The sequence below is a fragment of the Accipiter gentilis genome, chromosome 9 (genome assembly GCF_929443795.1).
Source record: "Accipiter gentilis chromosome 9, bAccGen1.1, whole genome shotgun sequence".
NCBI classification, from domain to species: Eukaryota; Metazoa; Chordata; class Aves; order Accipitriformes; family Accipitridae; genus Astur; species Astur gentilis.
The window spans coordinates 763,179-788,030 of NC_064888.1; the positions used below are offsets into that span (position 1 = coordinate 763,179).

Below are 24,852 nucleotides of genomic sequence, written 5' to 3' on the forward strand. Positions count from 1 at the left end.
GTTCGGTTCCGCCCAGCCCGACCCGGTTCCCACCGGGCGAACGGCAACCCCCCCCCCCCCCCCCCCCCGCCCCATACACCGGGCCGGTAACAGCCGCTGCTGCATCCCCCGGCGGCGGGTCCCGCTCGGTAGCGACGGGGGCCCCGGTCGGGGCGGGGGCGCGGTGCGGACAAAGACAACGGCAACGGCGGTAACGGGGCCCGCTCGGGGGATGCGGCTGCGGCGAAGCTGAACGGTTGCGGTTCCGGGACCGGCTCCGGTAGCGGTGGAAAGGGGGCTGGGGGGGGGTGGGGGGTGGGGAAGAACCGGCCCGGTGGGTCTCCGGTACCGGTAGTTGTTGGGCGGGGTCCGTGCCTGCAGGATGCGCTTCATCCCCGGCCTCCTCCTCCTCCTCTCCGCCGGTTCCCCCGCGATGCAGGTAAGGGCGGGCGGGGGCGCCGCGGAGCGGGGAGGGGGGGGGGGGGGTCGGGGTTTTTTTTTGGTTTTGTTTTTTTTTTTTTGGGGGGGGGGGGGGTGTCGGCCGTGCCTTCAGCTTCCCCCGGGGCTGCCGGTTCGGGGCCGGTGGGGACGCTGGGACCTGCCCTGGGTGTTTCCCAAGGATGGGACCCCCCCGGCACCCCAAGGTGCCCACCGAGGGATGCGTTCCGGGGTGGGGGGGGGTGTTTGTAGGTAGTACTTTGGGTGCTGGGGTCCTTCCCAAGCTAAGGGTGGGTGCTGGGTTTCGTCCCGCTGTCCCACCACCCTCCCCGGCCTCAGGGGTCTCATGGCCACCTGGGTGCGGGGACGGTGGCGTGCGCCCCTTCCCGGACACCCACCCGGGGGTGTCTGGAATGAGCTGGGGGATGCTGGGGCCCTCGCCCTGTGCCAGCGCGGTGGCGGGGACGCGTGGGTGACAGACGGCTCTGGCGGGACCGGGAGCGCCTTCACACGTGGCAGCCGAGGACGAGGGAAGGCGACGGCCTGGATCCATTCCGCCTCACCCGGGCCGTGCCACGTGCCGTGGTTGTCCCCCGACGCCGGCGTGGATGTGGGGTGCCGGATCTCCCCACCCTGGGGGACACCGTGGCGTTGGGGATGGGTCCGGGCCAGCCTGGGGGGCGAAGCAGGCACCCATGGGTGCACCACGGCGGGGCTCGGGGTCGGCGCCGGCTCGGTGCCGGGATGAGCCGCCCGTGCGGGGACAGACGGGCGACGCGGGTCCTCTCAGAGCAGCCACCACGGTAGCTCCGGGAAGGACCAGAGCCGCCCCAGAGCCAGCTGTGCTCCAGCTGTGCCCGGCACCACCGGCGCGGTGGCAGCCGCACGGGCACCCGCCGAGGCGGGTGTCACGGGGTCGTGCGCCGTGTCCCAGCGGGGCCGTGCGCTGTCCCGGTAGGGTTCCGCCGCCTGCCTCCCTCCCTCCACCTGGTGCCGCCGAGGATGACGCCATCCCGGCACCGGCGTGCCGGCGGCATCCTTGTGCCGGGGCGGAGGTGGCGAGGCGGGAAGGTCCCAAGGGGTGAGACCGTGAGGACGTAGCTCTGTGTCCCCCTCGTACCCCGGGGCTGCCTCTGCCCCCCAAACCGCCTCGGCCCACCCCTGGGTGCCAGGTCTGGGGCGGCGGGAGGTCAACCCATGGGGACAGGGACAGTTTGGTGGCCCCGTCCCTTCCCCACGCACCGGCCTTGGCACCACCCGGGGCCCTAGTGGGGCAGTGGCCAGAGCCCCTTTGCCGGGCCTGGTGTTATTTGCAATTAAGCGGTTTGTTATTAGCAGCTGGCCCTGCTGAATATTCAGTGGTGGTTGTGCAGCCTGTTGAATATGCATGAGCTGGGGTTGCCAGGCTGGGGGCTGCGCCGGCCTGGCTGGGACTTCCCTGCACCTGCTTCCCAGGGGGTGCTTTTTGGGGTGCCGGCGTGATGCTGGGGCTGAACCGGGGCCAATTTTGGGCAGGAATGATGTCCCCGGCCTGTCCAGAGTGTGGCCCTGCCACCGCCCTGCTCGTGTCCCCGAGCTGCAGGTGATGGGGCTGGTGTGGGACCCCAAACCGGCCTCCTCTTGCGGGCGTGCTACCCAGCCAGGGGGGTGACGGGGCAGGAGCGGGATGCGGGGACCCGCCTGCGGATGGCTGGGGTGCAGAGAGATCCGGGGGGGCCTCGGTGTTCACGGCTGCATCCGGATCTCCCCCTTCCCCCCCTAAATGGCTTCTCTGCCCCCACCACCCCGGTGGGGTTGGGTTTTGGGGTGGGGTCGCGGCCCCACTGATGTCCCGCTGCATCCGCACCTCGTTGCTCAGCCCCACCTGACGCGCCGGAGTTAAGGAGCTGTTTGCAGGCAGATTTCTGGGCTGGGCTGGAAGGGAATGCTGCAATGGAGTAATGAAGAGGTGGGGAGGAGGTTTGGGGGTCTCCCCTGTCCCCCTGCACTGCCCTGGCTGTGCGAAGCCCCTCAGGTGAAGCTGCCCACCCGGTGTGCCCCGGTGCGCGGGTGACACGCTCGCCCCGTGAGTGTCCCCACGGGAGCGTGTGGCACACGGGGCTCGTGGCGGGTAGGAGATGGGGGGGGTTTGGGGGTTTGGAAGCCCTGCCCCGTGACTGTGCCGTCAACACCCCCCCCCCCAAAAAATGGGTCCTCAATGTGGCAGCTGCGTCGCCGGGGGTCAGAGCGTGGGGACACCCACGTCACGGGTGACAGTCGCACCCAGCATGGATCCCCCGTGGGGCCAGATCCCCACTTCGGGGATCCCTGGGCACTTGAGGGGGGGGTGTCTCAGAGGTGAGCACCCACCCTTCAGTCCCTGCCGGGGTCTTTCCCACCTGCCAGGGCCTCGTCCCTGGGGACACGGGGACATTTGTCCCTGTGGGTTCTGCCCTGTCCCCTCCGCGGTGGCAGCCAAGCCGGTATCTGCGACGTAGAGCCCAAGAGCACCCCAAAACCCACAGCGTGGGGGGGCGTGTGCGTGTGTTTGGGCGGTGGTGGTGGGTGTGGGTGGGCTTTCCCCGTGGTTGCCGGCGTGGGAGCCTGTGCTGTGCGTGTCCGTCCCCACGCGGTGGCACTGCGTGACTGTGACACGGGAGATGGAGGCAAAACCAGGGCGAGGGGTCCCGCTGCCCCCAGTGGGTCGGGTCCCTTGGCGGGTGGGGCGGGTGTTCAGGGTGGGCACCCACCGGCAGAGCTGCTGAGAGGGTTTGGGGTGTCCAGGGGGACCCCAGGGAGGTCGCTGCTGTGGGATGGGGTGCGCTGGGGGAGGTGGGAGACCGTTGCGGGGGGGGGGGGGGGGGATCGCATCCTTCCCGGTCCCTGCAGCCGTAGGTCACGGTGAGGATGGAGATGAAGATTTGGGGGGGCTGGGGGGACCTTGCGGGGCCTCAAAGGGGGCTGGGGGGGGGTGCGGGCCTGTGGTGATGGGTGCTCGGGGGTGCTGCAGCCTCTAAACCAGGCTGGGGGTGTGGAGGTCCCTGGTACCGGCACCAGAATAAGGGAGACTGGGGTGATGGGGGTCCTGGTCCCCTAAACCGGGGATCTTCGGGGGACCCGGTCCCCTAAACCGGGGGTCTCTGGGGGTCCTGGTCCCCTAAACAGGGGATCTTTGGGGGACCTGGTCCCCTAAACCGGGGGTCTCTGGGGGTCCTGGTCCCCTAAACCAGGGGTCTTCGGGGGACCCGGTCCCCTAAACCGGGGGTCTCTGGGGGTCCTGGTCCCCTAAACCGGGGGTCTTCGGGGGACCCGGTCCCCTAAACCGGGGGTCTCTGGGGGTCCTGGTCCCCTAAACCGGGGGTCTCTGGGGGTCTCCAAGGGTCCTGGTGTCCCAAACCGGGTGTGTCCGGGGATCCTGGTCCCCTAAACTGGGGGTCCCCGGGGGTCCTGCTCCCCCAAACCAGCGGGTCCCCGGGGGTCCTGCTCCCCTAAACCGTGGCTCTCCGGGGGGGTCCTTCTCCCCCAAACCAAACCACGCCGGGCTGCTCCAAAGGGAGCTGGACTGGACCGTGCCGTACCGGATTGGGACCATCCCAAACCGGGACCGTACCGGCCATAAACCCACCCTAAACCGGGACCTCCCCGAACCGTACCGACCAGACCCGCCCCAAAACCGGGGGCCGTACCGGGCTGGCCCGGGGCCAACGGTGCCGACGTCACTCCGGAGCGGCGCCGGCCCCCCCCCCCCCCCCCCTCCCCATCTCCTCCTTTTTCTCTCCCCCCCCCCCCCCCCCCCCGTTATAAGGACGAAGGAGACGCGGGGGCTCCGCAGGCGGCGGGGGCGGCTCAGCCGGTGCGCGGTTCGCCCCGGCGGGCACCGGTACCGGGTGGTGGAGGAAGAAGAAGAAGAAGAGGAGGAGGAGGTGGTGGGGAAGGTTGGGGGGGGGTCGGGGGGGGGGGGGGTTGTGTGATGGGCATGCGGCGGCGACGGCGACATGACGGTGCCGCTGCTGAAGATCGGGGCCGTGCTGAGCACCATGGCCATGGTCACCAACTGGATGTCCCAGACTTTACCCTCCCTGGTGGGGCTCAACGGTACCGCCGTGTCCCGGGCCGGCACCTCCGAGAAGATCGTGAGTCGGCCCGGTACCGGGGAGTTGGGGGGGGGGGGGGGGGGTACAGCGGGAGACAGGGTGTGGGGGGGGTGTATTTTGGGGCGGGGATGCCCGGGCTGCGGCGCGGAGCTGCGCCACCGGTACCCGGGATGCGGTGCACTGGGAGCCCCCCCTCCCCCAGGCATGGGGACCCCCCCTCTGCCTTCCCCTGGGCACCCCCCCCGTTGATGGGTACCCCCCCATCCTCCCGTTCTCCCCGGCGGGGTGCACCGGGACCACCCCCCCCCCCCCCGACACGGTTATCCCCCCCCCCCCCCGCTTTCCCTCTGGGTACAGGACCCCCCCCCCCCCCCCCCCCCCCGTCTCCACCGGGGATTCCCTGAGCATGGGGACCCCCTGCCCGGGCAGGGCACACGGGATGCCCCCCCCCGCCCCTCCCCGGGGGCATGGGGATCCCCCTCCCTGCCTTCCCCCCACCCCAGGCAGGGTGCACCGGGGACCCCCCCATGGGACCCCCCCAAGGAGCCTGGGGCTGGGGGGGTGTCTTTTGGGGGGCTCCTGACCCCCTTCTGGGCAGTTCCTGGGGGCTGGGGCAGGGCTGGGGGAGGGGGGAGTTGGACCCCCATAGGGCCCTGCTGCTCCCCCCGGCCAGGAGGAGTCCTGGGGGGCTCTTGACCAGGGGAGGTGGGTGAACCCCCCCAGTTTGCAGGACCCTGGGGAGCTGGTGACTGTCCCCAGGCTGGGCGCTTCCCCCCAGTGCCCCCCCCCCCCCCAGGCAGGGACACCCCAAATTTCCCCAGGGGTTCTCCGGGCTCTGGCTGGCGTCAGCCTTTCGGTGCAAAGCCCTGTGAGAGCGGGGCTGGGCGTGCGATGAAGTTGGGAGCAGGTGGGGGGGAACATGTTTGGAGTGGGGGGGACACACATGTTTTGGGGGGGCTGCAATGACAGGGCTGGGCTGGGCTCCGGGGGATGCCGCAGGCAGGAGCGAGCCCCCGGAGAGGGCTGGGCTGCGCAGTTGGTGCTGCGGGGCCTGGCTGGTGCCCAGTAATGTCGGGGCGGAGGGGGGGCATAATGGGGGGGACACGTCCTTTGTGATGAGAAAACCCCTCCTGTAGCCTGAGCCTTCTTGCGCAGGACCGGGCTCCCCATTTTTTTTTGGGGGGGCTGTGGTAGGCAATCCCGCCAAGGCGGGTGCTTCGTGTCATTGCCGGCGCCGACCTCGGTTGTGGGGTGGGGGGGGTGATCCGGTTTGGGGGTGTTCAAGGAAGAAGCTGGCAGAGCCCATCTGGAGCCTGCCGTCAGCTGGGCTGCCAGACTTGCCACCCGCCGGCAGTAGCCGACCGGCTTGGTGAGCCCCCCGCTCCCGGCAGCCAGCACCCCGGCCCCACTGGAACCAGCGGCAGAGCTGCTGGGGGTTCACCGGGCTGCTCCCCCACCTTGGCTCTGCCCTGGGCCGACGCCAGTCGCAGCTGCGAGGGTTTTTCCCCGCAGCCCTCGACCCATTCCATAGGGATCCCTAGGGATCTTTTTTGGGGTACCGTTCCTGGCCGGGCTTCTGCAGAGGATGAGCGCGGTGGCCTTCGTCGCTGCAGCCCCACGCGTGGCGGTGGGGTCTCACCGGGCACCGCCAAATAGGCAATCATGTTGCAGGGCAATTAGCGGCGCTCGGGGTAAAGCAGGCGCTGCTCTACAATAATTGGCTAATCATTAGTCACTCTTGGTGTTCGTTGTAAAATCATTAATCATTGGGAAGGAGCGCTGCTAATGCGGCTGTAATGGGCTGGCGCAACCGCCCACGGGAGCCGCCGGGACGGCGTGACGGACCGTGGGGTGCGAGGGGCCGCCGGCACAGCCGTGGCGGAGAGCTGGCGCGCTGGTTGCGGAGCTGATCTCCCACCTGGGTTCAGCGAGGCAGCGCTTTTTCCCTGGATGCTGAAATGAGCCGGGCTCACCCAAAAGCCGGTGCTCGCCTCTCCGGCTTTGGCTCCGGGCACGGTGATGCCCGGCACAGCCTTTCACTGTAGTTTGGGGACTCGCAAAGCCCCTTTCTAGAAAACAGCGGTTCCTTTTCTGCTCTGAGGTCCAGGGCCGGATTCACCCAGTCCAGGCCTGGGTGCTCCCATCAGCTCGGCCCCGTGGGACGCCGGCTCCGGGGGACACCGGCACTGCGGACCCCGGTACCGGAGCAGGCAACAACTCTCAAATTCCCATGGAGTAGCAGCACTGTGTGCCGGCTGGTGATGGGGAGGGACCGGAGCATCCTCTGCAGCAGCTCCATCGCTTGCCCTGGAGCGGTACCCCCCCTAGAAAGAGCGGGCAGAGACACGGAGCGGCTCTCACCCTTACTGCCCGTGCCAATTCGGGGCCTCCTGGCTTCGAAGGGCGCTTGGTTGGACCCCCACGTCCCTGGCCATGGCTGCTCTGCTGAGCCAAGGGGCTGAGCGGGGATTCCTGGATGCTTGGGGACCCTTATGTCCCACACGAGAGGGGTCAGGATGCTCTGTCAGCCCCCCCCCCCCCCCCGCCATGCCAGGCTCCGGTTCTCTGGCAGCTCTCTGCACCGCGGCCGAGGGTGTCAGCAATTTCTCCTCTCCCGAGCTGCGAGCAGGCAGCTTTCCCGGGGAGCTCTAATTAATAACCCAGTGACAGATTGCACAGGCTGCATTTAACCTAATAATACCGCCGGCAGCAGCAGCCGCCGCCGTCGCCAGGCCCCCGAGCCGCAGTGGGCAGGCGCGGGCAGGGCTGCCCTCCACCTCCATCCATCCCTGGGTGTTATCTGCAGGGCGGGAGCTGGATGCGGCCACCGAGCCGCAGCGGGAAAGCATCTTCCCAGGATCTGGCTCTCGCCCACGGATGCTCGCCTGCATCCCGGGGGCCGTTCGGGATGGACCCCAGGGTTTCCGCGCTGCGCGAAACCCAATCTGGCAGGCAGGGGAGCTCTGCCAGCCTCCAAATCGGTGGCTCTGAGCGCTGCCTGCACGCATCCTGCCTGCCACAGGCTGCTGCCTGGCATTAATTATGCATTAGCCCTCTATAAAGTATTTATGCCTGCCTGCTGCTCAGCCATGGCCAGAAGGGTCCCGGGTAAAGGGAAATGGTTCCTCGGTGACTGCGGATGCTCCACCCGGGATGCTCCGGGTTTGCTTTGGGCTCTTTCATTTCAGTAGCTCTTTGCGGGGGGGGGAAGAAATGAAGTTTTTCGGTGCACAGGATCCTCCCAGGGTCCTGAGGGCGGGAGATCGGGTGGTGCCTGCCCCAGGCCTGGGTGCTTGCGCGGTGGGTGCCAGCCCTGTGCAGTGCCCAGAGGAGCTGGGGGGATCCCTCCTGCCATGGGGACCCCAATTTTGGGGGGGGCGGGGGGGGGAGGGCAACTTCACAGCACGGCGCATTAAGTCTTTCCCGACATGTATATCTGACAATCGTGCATCCTATTAATTCACCTGCCGTAGCAGGGATCGACCGTCACGATACCATCCACCGGCACGATGCCGTCTGCCGGCGCCTTCCTAAGGGCTCGTTATCCCGCGATGTGGCTCGTCACCAGCCGGGGCTGCCGAGGACTCCCGGCCCCAGCGCCGGCCAGGATCCATCTCCACTGCGTTGGAGTTGGGCTGAATAAATCCTCTATTTACCTCCCCCTGTGATAACTCAGGAATTTACTCGGTTAAGGACGAGTTTTACACCGCCATCAGTTAATTTATTCTCATTGCGCTGGAGGTTGGAGAACGGTGTTTAGCCACCGCCATGTCCAATAAATCCCTTCCGATGTGAAACATGAAGTTAAAACCGCTGCGTGTAAAGTAAAGTATCGTCCCTGGCTTGTTACAGGGAACGGGTCATTTATCTTTGCCTGGCTCGGTGCAGAAGGCGCTTGGAGAGCGATGAGTTTGCTCTTGATTTTCATAATTAATAATTATGAATTACCCATGAAATGCTAAATGGCCCAGCGCAAAAACACCGGCTTATGGCATGAATAAATCAGGCAAAGGGGAGGAGGGGGTGGGTGTGTGTGGATGTTTCTCTGCTTGGTTTTCGGGGTGGGTGTGGTGGGGGGCAGCCAGAGCCTGCAGTGGTCACCCTCACCCTCAGCTGTGTTGGGAGATGGAAAGCAAAACCCCGAGCCTGGATCCACCTGGAAAAGCCGCAGCTGGATGCAAAAATCAGCTTTCTGAGGGCGGCGGGACTGGTGGGATGCTCGGCCGGCCGGGGATGCCCAGGTACCCACCCTGGTGCCCACCTGGGTCAGGGGGGGATGCGCTCGTATTTCCCCACCGCTCCGTGGTATTTCACTGACCGCTTGGGTCGAAGGGACCCAGAATTCAAGGGGAAGGAATTAGCAATTGCTCTGCTCCCCTCCAGAGGCGAGACGGCCACAGGGGAGGAAATTCCTGCCTCGTTAACTCTATTAATGGGAAATAACACCGGGCTGGGTCTGCAGGAGGACGCGGAGCTGGCTGGTGGGAGATGATGAAGAGCGTTTCCTTGTCGTTCCCTCCCACCCCGCTGTTGTTTCGTGGCCAGCCCGGGAGCGCGGGACCCGCCGGGAAGCTGAAATCGCCGTATTTGGAGCAGATCGCTGCGGCGAAATGAGTCTTGGAGAGGGGAAAAAAAAAAAAAAAAAAAATTAAATGACCTGGATAAAAACCTGAAAGGAGGGAAAAATACAACGTGGCTCAGACCTGATGGCATGCGAATGGGTTTTAGAGGAGCAACGTGGGAGGCGGCAGTGGGCAGGGCAGGACCCTGGGGCCGTGCCACGATGGGATGCGCTCGGCACCGGCCTTTGCCGACGCCGGGTTTTGCCGGCACCACGCGGTGACGGTGGTTCGGGAAGGGTTCGGTGGGCTCATCCTGGTGCTGGGACGTTGCTCCCTTGCTGGCTTCGTCCCCAGCCGTCTGACGGCGGGAGGGAAGGATGCTCCGGCGTCTTGCCAAGGCGATGCCGCGCTGCCAGCCCTGCCCCGGCCCCCCACGGTTTTTGGGGAAGCCCCGGCACGCGTGGGGAGCCTAGTGCGGGCAGGCGAGCGGCTCTGGCATCCTTTGGGGCCCTGACGTCTCTCCTCCTCTCTCCCGCAGACCCTCTTCCAGAGCCCCGACGAGGGCTGGCAGGTTTACACCTCGGCGCAAGCCCCCGACGGCAAATGCCTCTGCACGGCCGTCATCCCCGTCCAGGGCACTTGCTCCCGCGACCTGCGCAGCCACCAGCTCCGTCAGCTCATGGAGAAGGTGAGCGTCGGCCGGCCCGCCGCTAACCGGCGTTACCGGCCGAGCCTGCTAACGAAGTGCTTAATTTGCGGCAGGGGACCCCCCCGTCCAGCGCGGGTGCACCTTACGGTGGGGTGTGACGGGCTCGTCCCTTCCCCGGGCACCCGCAGCTCCCTCCCTGCGTAACGTCGACGCGTTTGCCGGTCCGAGCATCCTCGACGTTCCCGCCGCAAAGGGGGAACGTTCGCGTCCTCCTGCCCGGCCGCTAGGTTTGCCGGAAGGTTGTCACCGCGTCGCCGCGCACCCGCGGTGCCGCTGGCACGTGGCGATGCCCTCGCCGCAAGAACCGAGCCTGCCAGGCGGCCGCGGAGATGAAACCAGCCCGGAGATAAATCCCAAGCGGGCTTTAGCCTGCGGCCCCGTGAGCCAAATGATGTTTAATGGAGCCCGCGTGGTTTCCCCGTGCGGAACGGGGGACGTGTGGCTGCCCACGGTGGGGGGGGGTCCACGCTGCAAGCCCCTTCCCCGTGGGCTCTGCAGCAGTGCTGGCAGAAGGCATTAGCCTTCCCCCCTCCCCCCCGGCACGGAGCCGTGTGCCTGAGCAGAGCTCATTTAATTTCCCCCCGGTTTTTACACGTCCGCACGGGCGGGCACGCTGCAAAACCCGATTAAACTTTTATTATAACGCGCTGCAAAAAACGCCTCTTAAGCAGCTCTCTTCCAAGGCGGCGGCGGCATCGTAAATACCAGCGGGGCTGGTGCTAATAAATAAATAACCGTTTGAGGAACACTGTCACGTTCATGTCATTTGAAAGCATGGAAATAAAATAACTTTGCCGGCTGCGGCAGATGAAATTAAAGAATGAAAGCTCATAGACCGGGCTGGGAAATGTGCGCTCGGGTGGTTTAAAAAAACAAATAACAGCTGAAGCAGGATGAGTAAAACACATTATTTTATACATTAAAGCTGCAGGGGGAAGAGTTTTCTTGCAAGCGTTTACATAAACGCCGGTGCGGTGAAGCGGGGAGCAACTCGTCCTCCGGCTCCCTGGGGATGGGGACACCGGGACGGGGTCTCCTGGGGCCGTGTCCCCACCAGCACCCGGTGACCACGGGCTGGTCCTGGGGGCTGCTCTCCTTTCCCCATCCCCTCGCTGCCTCTGCACCCCAAATTTCCCTGACTCAGGCCTCCTCGTTAGCAGCGGCGGGGGGGTGGGGGGGTGCTGATTAGACCGAGGGCTTCATCACCGCCCCCGTCCCACCACGCAGGTGCAGAACATCTCCCAGTCGATGGAGGTGCTGGACCTCCGGACCTACCGGGACCTCCAGTACGTGCGCAACACCGAGTCCCTGATGAAGGGCTTGGACTCCAGGCTGAAGGTGGCTGCTGAAAGCCAGAAAAGCCTCAACGCCAAGAGCTTCCAGGTGAGCCCATGCCCCCCCCCCCCCCCACCGCCCCGATGCTTCTCGCGCCCTGTGGGACCGGCTGCCGGGTTTGGGAGACCTCCCGAGCACATGGTGCTGTGCGATGCTACGAGGCGGGTGGGTACCCTGGGAAGGGTCCTGATTTTGGTGATCCGGGTGGCCGAACATCCCCACGGTGGTCCCAGAGCTGAGCACCTCTGCGGTGGTCCCAGGGCTGAGCATCCCCACAATGGCCCCAGGGCTGAGCATCCCTCTTGTGGTCCCAGAGCTGAGCATCCCTCTGGTGGTCCCAGAGCTGAGCACCTCTGTGGTGGTCCCAGGACTGAGCATCCCTCTGGTGGTCCCAGAGCTGAGCATCCCCGTGGCACGTGGGTGTGCAGGGTGGGTGTGCGGTGCAGGAGCGGGACAGGGTGCCCAGCCGCAGTGGGTGTGCAGACAAGGCACAGGGCAAACCAACCTGGGGCCACAACCCACTGCCTCCCCGGGTGCCGCGGCGGGGGGGGGGGGGGAGATGTGCTGGTGGCAGGGCAGCAGAGCTGGCCAATTCCCAGCCCATCTGGCTGCAAATCGACACCTTTAATTAAGCAAAACACGGCTCTTCCCTGGCAAAGCCATGATTTCAACCTGACGGGTGGCAGCCGTCAGCACCGTGTGCTGATCGATGCAGCCTGCAAGTCAATGCTGCCCACGCTGCAGCGGCTTTGCACCCCCAAGAAATCCCATTACCGCCCCCCCCCCCCCCCCGCTGGGGCACTGGTTTATTTTGGGAGCCTCAAGGCTTCATCCTGACAGCTGAGGAGTGTTTCTGTCTCCGGAGCGGCTGGTTCTTGGCACTGAAACAGGCCAGAGGATGCTGGGGTGGACGCTGGGCGCTGACAGTTGCAGAGACAAGACATTGATTAAACATCTGAGCTGCAGCAAATGTCTTGGCTGGTTTAATCACAGCAGGAGGTGCTGAGCCCTGCGACCGGGATGCAATCCCACCGAGAGATGGGAACGCTGGCCCATGTAACGCTGTCCTGAAATGAAAGACGAGGAGGGAGGAAAGGTGCTGGCGAGCCGGGCTTGTTCCCGGGAAAACCCACTGAGCCGCGGGATGGCGAGTGGGGCCGTGGGCCGTGGAGCAGGACGAAGGTGCTGGCTGTGGATTTACAGCCTCCTTGAGCGAAGGAGACTCGGTGGAGCGGCTTGCAGCCAGGGCCGGCTTGCTGCCGTTTCCCCCCCCCTCCCCGCACCGCTTCCCTGCTACGCCGGTGCGGCGGCTGGCACAAGCCTGGCAGGATCACGCGCGGCTCCCGAGCATCCCTGCGGTGATCCCAGAGCTGAGCGTCCCTGCGACATGCAGGGTGCTGGGTGCACGGGCACCCTTTGCCTGGAGCTGTCGCCCATCCCTGGCACGTTCTCCCCGCTCCATACTTCCACCCCATTCCCACGCTGGCTGCCGGGGATCTGCTCAGACTTTGCTGGCCGGATAGCTGAAGCCTTTGCCTGGGTCATTCCAGGCCAAGGTCAAAACACCTCTTAACCTTCTCCTTGTGCTGAAATAAGCGGAGATTTTTAAACCCTGGACCTGGCATATAACTCTGCCTGTTGCTGTCATTCCCCCAGCACCATCACTGCGCCTTCCTGCATCCCTCCTGTGCAGAGCATCGCTCCACGTCCAGCCCCCCCGCTGCTCCGGGCTGGCCGGGAAGGGGGGATGTCGCCCCGTGCTCCCACAGTGGGACCGGATCCTGCCTGGTTCCCACTCTGCAGAGCGAGGCGATAGCATCGGCTGCGGGTGATTCATTAGCTATCGCTCCCCGAGCCATTGGAAAGTGCAAAGCCTTGTAATTGTTATTAATTACCCACCCAGGAAACAGGGCTCGTCTCTGGCGTGTTAACGAAAACCTCTGCGATCCCCAGAGGGATGGACAGAGGGACAGCAGGCATGGGGACAAGCGCCGCCAGGCTCCAGGCACAGGCTTAATTTAAGGCGTGTGTGTGTCTGTTGTTTTTTTTTTTTCTCCTTGTATCCCTTAAACAGGAGCTCAAGGACAAGATGACGGAGCTGCTGCCTCTGATGCCCGTCCTGGATCAGTACAAGTCGGACACGAGGCTGATCGTGCACCTGAAGGAGGAGGTGAGGAACCTCTCCGGGAGCTTGCTGGCCATCCAGGAGGAGATGGGTGCCTACGACTACGAGGAACTGCAGCAGCGGGTGCTGATGCTGGAGGCACGGCTGCACGCCTGCATGCAAAAACTGGGTACGCTCCCCTCCTCACCTCCTCGGCTCTGGTTTGGGTGGGCACCCGGGTCCCTCCCGCTCGCAGCAGCCTCCCTGTAGATGCAGGGAAGGCTGGGATCCCTTCCCGGGCAGGCAGGGCCGGCAGCCGATGCTGCCAGCTTCCCATTTCAGAGAAGCCAAGCCGTCGCTGCTGCCTGCAGCTCTGCTCACGTGCTGGGCCCCCTGTTTTGCTGCACTGCTGATATCTTCCGAATAATAATAATAATAATAATACCGGCAACCCAGCATCCTGCACATACGTGCCGATGGGGAGTTTGCTGGTGTGGCCGGGCCCCGGGACTCACGCAGGAGCCGCTTTTCCTTGGTCAGGAATAGCTGCTGGAGCCCAGCAGTGCCTTTTCCTTAAGCTTCCCCCAGCCCACTGCCCTGTCCCCTCCTGGGGGTCCCTGGGGTGAAGAAGAGCTCTGGTTCCTCCCCGCTCGGTGCGTGATGCTCCCTCCCACGAAGGGAGCTGGGCAGCGTCGTGGTCCCGGGTGCCCACCCCTAACTCCCAACTATTTTTCCTCCCAGGTTGTGGGAAGCTGACGGGTGTCAGCAATCCCATCACCATCCGAGCATCGGGATCCCGCTTCGGGTCGTGGATGACCGACACGATGACACCCAGCGCTGACAGCCGGGTGAGTGGCACGGGCACCCATGCCGATGGGGTCGGGGCACAGCTTGGGCTTCCCACGGCTCCTGCGCGGCTCTTTTGTGGGTGTCTTTCCCCAAAACCCTCTCAGGCACAAGCAGAAGGTCTTGGCCGGTCTGGCTCTGAATTTTTTTGCAAAACCTCAGCGCTCCTCAGGCACCGTGTCCCCTGCAACCTGCCTGGCCGGTGCTGCTGCGTCCCTCCTGGCTGCGCCTCCACGGGGGCACGTCCCCGGGATGCACGCTGCCTGGGGTCCGTGCGTCGTGGTGCAAGCCCCCTGGGTTGCACGGTGCCCGTGCGCCCGGGGTACACACCGCCTGGGGTGCCCGTGCCCCGGTGCACGCTCGCCAGCGTGCAAACCCTCTGCTCCGTCGCACGAGGGGCGCGCGGCTGCCTCTGCCGGAGCTCTGCCAAGTGCCGGCGAAGGAAACTGGGATGCCGTGGTGGGAGGCTGGGCAGGAGCTTCCCTGGAGTCTGCAGGCTGGGAACTCAATCAGGCTGGGTGTTCCTAACAAAGCACGCCCTCTTATTAAAAATTAGCCAAGTGTTTGATCTGCGGAAAGAGCAGAAAAAGGCATGTAAAGGGGGGGAAGCCAGAAAAATGCGTGCCAGCGTGTGGCAGCAGCGTAAACGGCTGCATGTGTGGCGGGGGGGGGGGGGGGGGTCGCGCAGGACATGGGTCATGTCCGTCTGTCCTGGGAGCCCATCTTGATGGGGATGGGGGTCCCCCCGTTTTGGCCGGGCATCCCTAACCTGAGCCCGCTGCAGGTGTGGTACATGGACGGTTACTACAAGGGCCGCCGCGTCTTGGAGTTTCGGACCTTGAACGACTTCGTGACGGGACAGAACTTCGTCCAGCATCTCCTGCCGCATCCCTGGGCCGGCACCGGCCACGTGGTCTTCAACGGGTCCCTCTACTACAACAAATACCAGAGTAACATCGCGGTGAAGTACCACTTTCGCTCCCGCAGCGTCCTGGTGCAGCGCAGCCTCGCCGGCGCCGGCTACAACAACACCTTCCCTTATTCTTGGGGTGGTTTCTCCGACATCGACTTCATGGTGGACGAGAGCGGGCTGTGGGCCGTCTACACCACCAACCAAAACGCCGGCAACATCGTGGTGAGCCGGGTGGACCCCCAGACGCTGGAAGTCCTGCATAGCTGGGACACGGGTTACCCCAAACGAAGCGCCGGAGAGTCCTTCATGATCTGCGGCACGCTCTACGTCACCAACTCCCACCTCGCCGGCGCCAAGATCTATTTTGCCTACTACACAAACACTTCCAGCTACGAATACACGGATATTCCCTTCCACAACCAGTATTCCCACATATCCATGCTGGACTACAACCCGCGGGAGAGGGTGCTCTACACCTGGAACAACGGCCACCAGGTCATCTACAACGTCACGCTCTTCCACGTCATAAAGACGTCGGGCGAGCTGTGACCCCGTGCCGGACTCCTCTGCTCTCCCTTCCCCAGCTCTTTATTTTTCTACACTTCAGCCTTGGCCATTCTCTCGAGGGGATGGAGCCTTCCTCCTCCTCCTCTTTGATTACTTTTTAAAATTTCTTTGGTTTCTTCTCGCGGTTCATGGCGCATGGATCTCTTCTGCCTTCATTTGAGCTGACCTCGGTTGTTTTTTGGGTTTTTTTGTTTTTTTTTTTTTCAATTTACATCTTTATTTTGATGGCAAATAAAAAACAGTCTCTTTGACGTTTGATGAGGCTTGTGCTGATTTTTCCACACCCCCCCCAAATTTTTAAAAAATTATTATTTGTCACTCAATGGCTTGGTTTCCCCCCCACCTCTTCCTGCGTCCCCTCTGCCGGCGGATGCCAGGAGCCGGCTGTAATCTCCATCCCTCTCCTCCAGATGTGCGCCGGCAGCCAGCGATGTTGTTTATGGGCATGTTTAATGCATGCGGGTGCGGGCGCTGGGGAAATTACAGCAGAGCTGGGCAAGGCGAGGAGGAAAGGAAGGGAAATTACAGCGCAGCTGCGGCGAGCGAGGGGGGAGCAGACCCTGCAAGGTGGGGAGCGGACCCTGCATGGGTGGCTTGCCCCAAAATGAGCACCCAACGAGGCCGGGGCAGCAGGATCCTGGCCCTGGGGGAGAGTGGGATCCTCTTGCCCAGGGGTGAGGAGGGATGGAGGAGATGTGGGGGGAGATGGAAGGGATGGAGGAGATGCGGTAGGGATGGAGGAGACGGGCTGGAAGGGGACAAAGGGATGGAGGGACACGGGGCTGGAGGAGGCGGATGGGACACAGGGCTCAGCAGGCAGCCTCCCGTGGGCATGATCAGGCGTAATAAAGCTTAAAATGGTCCCGCAAAAATGAAGTTGCAGAGCTGCGCTTCCCAGGGCTACGCGTCAGCTTGCACCTTGCGAGATGCTTTGCAAATTGAGGTTGGGGGGGGGGGGGGGAGTGACACTGTGCAAGCAGAGACCCCCCCACACCCCAAACCTGGGTAGAGAGCTGCGTGGGGATGCTGGCAGGATGGGGATGGAGACAGGGTGCGATAAAGCCCACACATCAGTCCTTCTGATTCCCCATCGCAGCTCCGGGACCTTCGCAGGGTTTGGGCAGGGGAAAGGTGGGGTGGGGGGGTCCGGTCCAGCCCCGGAGCCCACCCCTGCCCCGGAGCCAGCATCACGGAGCCGGTGCCTGGGTCGAGAGCATAAAATCGAAGCTGGAAGCACCTTGTCACGTTTATTCTCCTCTTGAGAGAGGAGTGGGGAACAAGAGGATAATCCCTGCTAATCCCATCAGCTGCTTATGTGCAAGAGGAGCGGGTTCGGAGGGCTGCGGTGATGCTGGATCTTGGCAGCCCCCCCCCCCCCCCCCGCCGTAGCAGCGTGTTTTGGGATGCTGGGAAGCTCGGCTCGCCCCTGACCGTGACGATGGGCTTGTTGGGTTGGGGAGGGCATCCGTAGGTCCCGGGGGAGGGAAAGATCCCTGCGTGCCCCTTCTGCAGAGCATCATCCGGGCGCTCGGGGAAACACCTCGGCCCCGGCGCCGGCTGGGCGATGGAGGAACACCAGGGTGCTGCTGGATTTGGGCGCTGGGCTCCCACCCTGCTCCGGCTGCGCCCGCTGAAGCATATCCCTGGTTTTCCAGCTTCGTTCCTGCATCCCAGCCGGGCTGTGACCATGGGAAGACGATTAACTCCACGCTGCGAGCTCCGGCCGAAGCGGCTCTGCCCCAGCCCCAGTGAGCGGGACGTGAAGGGCTGCTCGGCCAAGACCCCGCCGGCCACTTTTCACGCCGTGGCTTGAGACTCGCTCATGCAGGGAGTTTAATTTGCTATGGGAAGGACGTGCGGGCCGGCGGCCAAGGGCCGGCACTGCTCCGGCGCCCCGCTTGGCACGGCGAGGCCGGTTATTGAGCAAAGCCAGGTGAGGAGGAGGAGGAGGAGGATGGAGGTCTTCGCATCGTGCGAGGGGTGTGCAATGTGCAGCCACACGCCTGACGGTTCCGGGCAGCGGCTGGCAAACCCCCTGCAGCGATTATTTAGCAATTAGTGCCTGAGCAAGGCTCCCCATCTCGGCAGAGGCTGTATCCAAGCGACCTGTGGACTGAGATATTAATCCGGGCTCAGCCCGCAGCACGGCTGCTGCTCGCCTGCGAGGAGCGCTCATTTCTCACGCCGTGGCTTCCAGCGAAGCGAGGGGTGGGTATTTTTTTGTTTTTGTTCCCCTGACAGTAGGTGACTACGGCACGCAGAGGGGTGCAAAGGGAGCAGGGAACAGCAAGGGGTTGGGAGCCAAAGTCCCTGCATCCCATCCCCATCCCATCCCTTCTCCATCCCCATCCCTCCCCCATCCCAATTCCATCCCCATCCCCATCCCTCCCCCATCCCAATTCTATCCCCATCCCATCCCTATCCCGATCCCAATCCCTTCCCCATCCCATCCCAATCCCTTCCCCATCCCATCCCCATCCCAGACAAGTGTCCCACCCACGCAGTGAACCCTCGGCACGGAGCTGTGCCGGGACACAGGAACGGGCACCACAGAGGGTCTCTGGACCTCGGCCTCCTCATGCCACGGTTAATCATTCCCGGTGCCAGAGATGCTGCGTCCCTCACCGCAGGGACAGCCCCACGGCCGGCGCGGAACCTCGGAGGTGGCCACCCGCAGCCAACCCCACCTCCTCGAGCCCTGCCCCGCAGCATCTCTCCAAGATTCTTCCCACTTCTTCCCCTCTCCCGGTGCTGGCGCTTGACCCCCCACCTTCAAACCCAGGCTGGATTCAGCTCCCAAAAATGCCACCGCAGCGCTCGAGCCGGCGGGCTCGGTAACGAAGATTGGTGGGGATGAGATAAAGCTTTGGGGAAAGGCTCACCAGGACGAGGGCAATGCCACTGACTGCCACGCAGGGACATTGGTCACCTTCCCTGCACCCCTCAACCTCGGGTGACCTTAGAGGGGGACCCTGCGTGGGGACGGGGACGGGGACGGGACCGGACCCCGTCGCCGCCGAGGCGATGCAGCGAGTGCTGCAGTGCAGCTGCTGTTCGAGGCACGTTAGGTTGGTGTCTACAGCTGGGGAAAAAAAAAAAACCAACACCCTAACCGACGTGTTTTTCCTTTGTGCTGCTATTTATTAGGCTACAGAAGGAAGGGGGGAGGTGGGGAAAAAAAAAAATAACCCAGGGCACTTAATAACCTTACACATGTAGAAACTCTTCTGGAAAACAGCCCGTCTCCCTGCCCAAAATCACTCATCCTGCAGGCTGGGTTTTTCCAGCTTATTGTAATTCTTGCGAAGGCTCAGCCCTAACAGGAGGTGAATTGGTTATTCAGCGCTGATCCTGGCTGGGGATGGAGCTGGGGGGGGGGCGGAGGGGGGGAACGCAGCACCCAAGCCGGAGGGTGCTGGCGGCTGCGGTTCCTTTGGATGGTGTTAAAAAAAAGGGTTTCCAAAACGTTTTGGATGTTCCCAACGCCCGGGGTGCCCAGGTTCCTGAGAAACCCCCCGAAGGGGCTACGACGGACCCCGGTGCCACGTCCCCAGCGGCGTGGGCTCGGTGGGACCCCAGCGGGACCCCTCGGCCGAGCTTGGGTAACCGTCTGCCGGCTCGCCAAGCACCAGCCCTCCCGTTAATAACTCGCTTCGTCATTAAAGCATCAGCAAATCCACCCCCGCGCCCGCCCGAGCCGGGGATACGGCACTAATCATGTTTACTGCAGAGCCGTAGTGTTGTGTTTGCAGCCGCTGCGCCCGTCACGGCCCGCCGGGGACTTTCCCCCTAACGAAAAACCAGCGGGCGCTCAATAATTGAGGCTTATTTATGGAAGGGAAGCGGTTAGCAGCGGGAGCGTAGAGCTGTCGTTGCTAAAATAGGCCGCGGAAAAGCAAAAAGCTGGGCTTCGATCCCTCGCCCCGCTGCCCTCGGGACCCTCTGCCGGCTCCCCAGGCTTTATTATCCACCGGCAACCGGCGACGCTGGGCTGGATGCGTCTGTCGGCCCCTCGCCGGGGATAATTGATGGGTTGGGGGTCTTCCCCGGGGCCAAATTGCTGCTGTTGGAAGAACCTGTCTATTAGCGTGCTCGTAGCATCCTCTGTTCCGCGCCGGGTGAGCACCCGCAGCAGGGAGCAGGGCACGACCCTCCTTCGAGAGATCTGCTCTATAGTATATTTTGATATCTATGATGTGTAGAGAAATCTTAGCCATAAGATATACATGTTAGCTATAACTTATGGAAATCTTAGCTATAACATATACATATTAGCTGTAAGATAGACAAATCCTAGCTGTAATATATACATACTGGCTATAAAATAGAGAAATCCTAGCTATAATATATACGTATTAGCCAAAAAATGTAGAAATCTTAGCTATGATACATGCATATTAGCTATAAGATAGAGAAATCTTAGCCATAATATATACATATTAGCTATAATATAGATAAATCTTAGCTATAATATACACATATTAGCTATAATATAGAGAAATCTTAGCCATAATATATACATATTAGCTATAATGTATACAGATTCCTGTAATATAGAGAGATACATTATATATCTTACAGCTATACATATACAGTGAAATGCTGAAACCCCAGGGCAGGTTTGAGGGGTGTTTTGTTTTGAGGGGAGGTTTTTTTGAGGGGATGTTCAGCCATACCCCCAGCTGCGTAGCAAAGATAACAGGGACCTCTGAGAATCTGAGGGTGGGGTGGGAGACCCCCCAAAAAATCTCCTGTCGGCCCCCCCCCCCCCCCAGCTGGGGCTCCGCTACCCCCAGCCCTGGGGCAGCCTGGCCGCAGGCTGGGGCTGAGATTCCCACTTTAATATTTAATGTGAGATTAAAGATAAATCTAGGGGGACTTTTTTTTTTTTTTTAATTTTATTTTATTCCAGTGTATCACAAAATGAGCTATGAATAAAACTTAACTTGTGCAGAAGAGGATTTATTTATGAGTTTCAGCTGAAATTTGCTCCGCGAGGGCCCGGAGCAGGCAGGCAGGAATACAGATGAGATCCCGCTTCCCGCAGGCGAAGCCGGCAGCTGGGGAAGCTGGAGGTATAAATTTTACCTCCCATATCCCAGGTCTGTGCCTGCATTATTTTATTTTTTTTAAATTTATTTTATCTTATTTGGATTATTCTGGCGATATTTACTCTCCAAGGAAATTAATCTTCGGGGGCTCCTCGCAGACGCTCATGCTCCATGTGAGGCTCCCGGCTCCGATTTGGCAAATACAAACCCCGTTTCAGCAGAGGGGATGATGCCAGGGACAAAGCATGGATGTAAAAAACTCCCGCCCTCCCCAAATCAGGAAAACCAATTTCCCTTCATCTTTAATTAATTAGTTCATGCTAATGAAAGCATCACATTTCCATGACGACCTGGGATTCCAGAGCCCAGCCCAGTACCACAGCAATAGTTGGAAATTAAACCGATAAATAATAGATGCTCACCATTAATGAACCAATTTAAAATGGGGATTTTAATTTTTTTTTTTTTTTAAATTCACAACTTCTGCTCACAGCAAAGCTATTAGCACTTGGCTGGAAGCAGAATTAAGTCAGTGAACAGTAATCGATTCCTTTTATTAGCAAATTGAGAGGCACTTTAATATTTATCAGTTTATTGTTAAGAAATCACCTGGGAGGAAAGTGCGCACGCACACCCCTCCCCCCCCCCCCCCAAAACTCCACTTCAAATCCCACGCAAACTTTCCAGAATTAAATTTATTAGGGCTATAAATTTATAATGGCTTAACTCGCTACACAGATGGAATATATATTGCTAATGTAATTTTCCAAACCAGTGATGAGTGCGTCTGAGAGATTTATTTATTTTTTTTTTTATGGCAAAGTAATACAGACTAGTACATTGCACAATGGCAAAATATATTAAATATGTATATGAAACATCAGAAAAAAAAAATAGGGCGATGATCGGCCTGTGCTGTTACACCCCGGGGCAGCGGCTGAGGTGCTCGGTGCAAGGTGGGGACAAACCCAGCCGGGATTTCACCTTGTTCCAAGATAACGCCGGCGGGAGACCAGGATGTGCCTGGGATGCTCAGCAAGGTGCATCTGCTCCCAAAGGCAGCATCTCCTTCCTAAGCCGTCTCCTTCCTCCAGCAGCTGCAGCCCAAAAGGCCCCGTTATGCCAAAAAGCTTATTTAAACGAGGGTAATTTAAGGCTCTGGTGTGTCTAAATGAGCTGGGCTGCTTTTGCCTCCTCCCTTTCCAGAGGTGGCGGGGGGGGGGTGGGAGCCTGTGGAGCACGCATGAGCAGCTCTGGAAGAAAAATGAAGAGGGGAAAAAAAAAAAAAAAAAAAAAAGAAAGAAAAAGACAAATGGGGTCTAATTGGCATAATGGGGTCTAATTTGTTTTCAAAAGCCGCCTCTCTCCTGACCCAGGGAATTGGCATTGCATGAAAAATACCTGCAGCATGCGAATGAGCCGGCTTCTCGGCAGCTTTATGGATCCCACCTGACACAAGCCCCTCGTTAAATCAAAACAGAGATAGCGCAAGAATTAAACTGTCAGGATAACGCATGCCGATGTTTGCCGGGTAGTGGCGGTGCCCGCAACCGGGTCCTGCTCCGGGTGGGATTGATGTGCCGGGGCAGGGTGTTATCCCTCACCTCCCACCTCCCGGGGCAGAGAGGGACGGGGCAGGGGGGTAAATGCCCCCAGACTCCCTCCTCCATCAGCGACTCCATCGGCAGCCACTTGCTGAGCGGAGAATTACTGCCGGCTGCGATAACCGCCTCGGACCATCAATTATTATCTGATCCACGTTATCTAATCCTTCATTCGCCCGGCTTCTGCCCCTGGGGCATGCGGGGGACGTAGGGGTTCTTGGGGGGCGCGTGGGGGTCCCACGGGGGTGTAGGGAGGGCGCCCAGGGTCCAGGGCCCTTCGGACAGAGCAGGGGAAGCGATAATTCCCAGCAGACCGGCTCACGGAGAAAATAAAAGCGCCTTCGCGGGCTGCCGGGGGGCGCGGAGGGGATGCTGGGCTGGCACCGGTTCTGCCGTGCTTCACGCCGAGTCCTCTCCCAGGGAAGACGAATCCCCTTCGTTAATCAAAGCACGGGTCCTGGGGGAAAATTAAGGACTTTAAATGACTCGTCCCTTCTGATGGGACCAGGCTTCAGCATCACGGCCCTGCGGTGCTGGTCACCCGACGGCACCCGCAGGCGTGAGGTTGGGTGCTAGGGCATGGCCAGCTGCTCCCTAAAATACCCGTGAGGAGCAAATCCCCAGCTCCGCTCGCTCCATCCATCCATCCATCCATCCATGCATGCATCCATGCCAGCAGAGCCCAGCACCCTGCTGAGCCCCCCAGCCCAGGTGGGGCAGGATGAGCCTATATTAGGAGCTCTGCCAGCAGCAGCTGCCCATGGCAGGGCTCAGGGGCAAACAAATCCTGCCCGTGCCTCGATCCATCTCCTCCTTCCAGAAGATGCAGCCAGGCGACAGCAGCTCTCGCCCGTTCAAGCAGAGGAAAAGCCTCGGTACGTTACTGGGGATAAGGGGAGCAGCAGAGCAGGGACACGGTGACGGGCTGTGCGGCGCTTATTGCTCTTCCCTTTCTCTTCCACAGCTACCAGGATGCACGAAGTGACGGAGATACGGATAAAATACCCCAACAAGATCCCGGTAAGGGCTGCACCCCGCTTTCTTTGTGGCCGCTGATGCTGAAAGGCGAGCTGTGAGAGTCTTTGCTAAAGACTTTATGGCTCCGTTTTCTGCTTTGCTGGGTATACCCCTGCCAGAGTGGTCCCAAAGCCTCCCGGTCCCTGTGTCCCCAGCATCCCAGAAGATGTCCCCAGAAGATGCTCCAGCATCTTCTCCCCACTGCAGGTGGTTGTGGAACGCTACCAGAAGGAGAAAACCTTGCCCCCCTTGAACAGGACCAAATTTCTGGTGTCCCAGGACCTGCCCCTGTCCCAGTTTGCTGTCACCCTGCGGTAAGTGGTTAATGATACAGAGGGTCCCCAGGCTTGCTTGGGGCAAGTGGTGGTGGTGGTGGTGGGGGGTCCACAGCCCCAGACCAGTGCAAAAGCCCAGTCTAGATGCAGCCGGTCCTGGGAAACAGCGTTTTGGCTGCTCAACTGGACAACTGTTTAGATTTAGCCTAACACAATTAGCCTTTGTAATTAGCAAAGAGGATTTGATTGCCAATGCATGGGGTGCCTCACAGCAGGCTTCCTCTACCCTTGCTGGGATAAAAGGTGACAATTAGCTCTTTTCCTGGGGACTTGCAGCACAGGTGAGCCACTAATTGGAGGTAGGTGATTAGCAGCCCTGCAAACAAGCAGCACTGTTGCAGCCGATTGAAACCTTTGTGCTCTGCTTAAAATCCCTCCCGAGGACCGACGTCTCCTGGCAGCGCAGTTCAGGATGGATGGAGGTGAGAGCTTGTGGCTGGGGTTCGGCCCTTACAGATGTTTTGGGGAGCAGCCGGCCGTGCCCTCGCACCCACCTTCGTACCTGCGGGTGCTGGTGGGTGGCCGGCACCCGGGGGAGGCGATGGCGAAGCTTGGTCCCTTTGAGAGGAACCACTAAATATCTGAGCCAGCACCGTGTTCCCACAAGCGAGCCTCCCCGAATGCCACGTGGCTTGCACGCTGCCTTCGTCTTCCTCTCGGCAGGACGCGGCTCTGCCTGACCTCCTCCCAGACCTTCTACCTGCTGGTGAACAACAAAGGGTTGCCGAACATGGCCGTCACCATGCAGGAGCTGTACCGGGACAACAAGGATGAGGATGGCTTTCTCTACCTGACCTACGCCTCCCAGGAGATGTTCGGCAGCTCTTCCTCCGGCGAGCCAGCGGCTGCTTGACCGCAAACCGCCTGCCGCCACCGCGTCCTCGTGGCTGCTCCCCTCGGGACTCCCGGCGCTGGTGAGATCGGGGACGTATCTCTGCAAACTTGGCTTAAAATCGGTGGGGAGCCCCGAACTGTGGCTGGGCCAAACCTTGGCTTCTCTCTGGCTGCAGTTTGACAGGCTCAGCCTTGTAATGGTCTTAAAAACTCCGCTCGACGCCGCCTTAATCTTGTGGCTTTAAATACAAATTATTCTCCTGCCACAGCAGAAGACGGTGCTGGTTTACTCCGATCCACAGGAAGGTTATTTTTCTAACTGGCTCTTCTGAAGGGCTTTACAACCTGTCATCCGTGTTCAGAAAACTTAGGCTCCTTCTAAACGCCTCTCCTAATAGGATCGGGTATGGGGAGTTTCACGGTTTGTGCAGGTTTTTGTTAAGCTGCGTGTCCATTCGAGCTGCCGCTCGAGCGTCTGTGCTCTT

General features: G+C 61.2%; 2 protein-coding genes across 3 annotated transcripts; both read left to right on the forward strand.

Annotated features, from left to right (window-relative positions):
• Window positions 1–308: 308 nt before the first annotated feature.
• Window positions 309–15,737, forward strand: OLFM2 (olfactomedin 2). Of its 2 annotated transcripts, none has more exons than XM_049811202.1 (6): window positions 309–418; window positions 9,591–9,740; window positions 10,989–11,144; window positions 13,171–13,390; window positions 13,942–14,048; window positions 14,831–15,737. In XM_049811202.1, exons 1-6 carry the CDS (start codon window positions 362–364, stop codon window positions 15,506–15,508), a joined length of 1,368 nt encoding a protein of 455 aa, XP_049667159.1. In that variant the 5' UTR covers window positions 309–361; the 3' UTR covers window positions 15,509–15,737. The 2 variants fall into 2 exon arrangements, with proteins under 2 accessions (XP_049667159.1, XP_049667158.1); XM_049811201.1 differs by lacking the exon at window positions 309–418 and adding an exon at window positions 4,368–4,529.
• Window positions 15,738–17,369: 1,632 nt separating this feature from the next.
• Window positions 17,370–24,386, forward strand: LOC126043187 (microtubule-associated proteins 1A/1B light chain 3C-like). The gene is made up of 6 exons (XM_049811209.1): window positions 17,370–17,459; window positions 17,615–17,734; window positions 23,002–23,056; window positions 23,146–23,201; window positions 23,406–23,512; window positions 24,197–24,386. Exons 1-6 carry the CDS (start codon window positions 17,370–17,372, stop codon window positions 24,384–24,386), a joined length of 618 nt encoding a protein of 205 aa, XP_049667166.1.
• The last annotated feature ends 466 nt before the right edge of the window (window positions 24,387–24,852 follow it).

Coding starts and splice junctions, on each gene's coding strand:
- OLFM2 (XM_049811201.1), top strand. CDS start 4,392: ATGACGGTGCCGCTGCTGAAGATCGGGGCCGTGCTGAGCACCATGGCC. Junction 4,530..9,590: donor CCGGCACCTCCGAGAAGATC/GTGAGTCGGCCC, acceptor TCTCTCCCGCAG/ACCCTCTTCCAGAGCCCCGA. Junction 9,741..10,988: donor TCCGTCAGCTCATGGAGAAG/GTGAGCGTCGGC, acceptor CCCACCACGCAG/GTGCAGAACATCTCCCAGTC.
- LOC126043187 (XM_049811209.1), top strand. CDS start 17,370: ATGGGAAGGACGTGCGGGCCGGCGGCCAAGGGCCGGCACTGCTCCGGC. Junction 23,057..23,145: donor CAAGCAGAGGAAAAGCCTCG/GTACGTTACTGG, acceptor TCTCTTCCACAG/CTACCAGGATGCACGAAGTG. Junction 23,202..23,405: donor AATACCCCAACAAGATCCCG/GTAAGGGCTGCA, acceptor TCCCCACTGCAG/GTGGTTGTGGAACGCTACCA.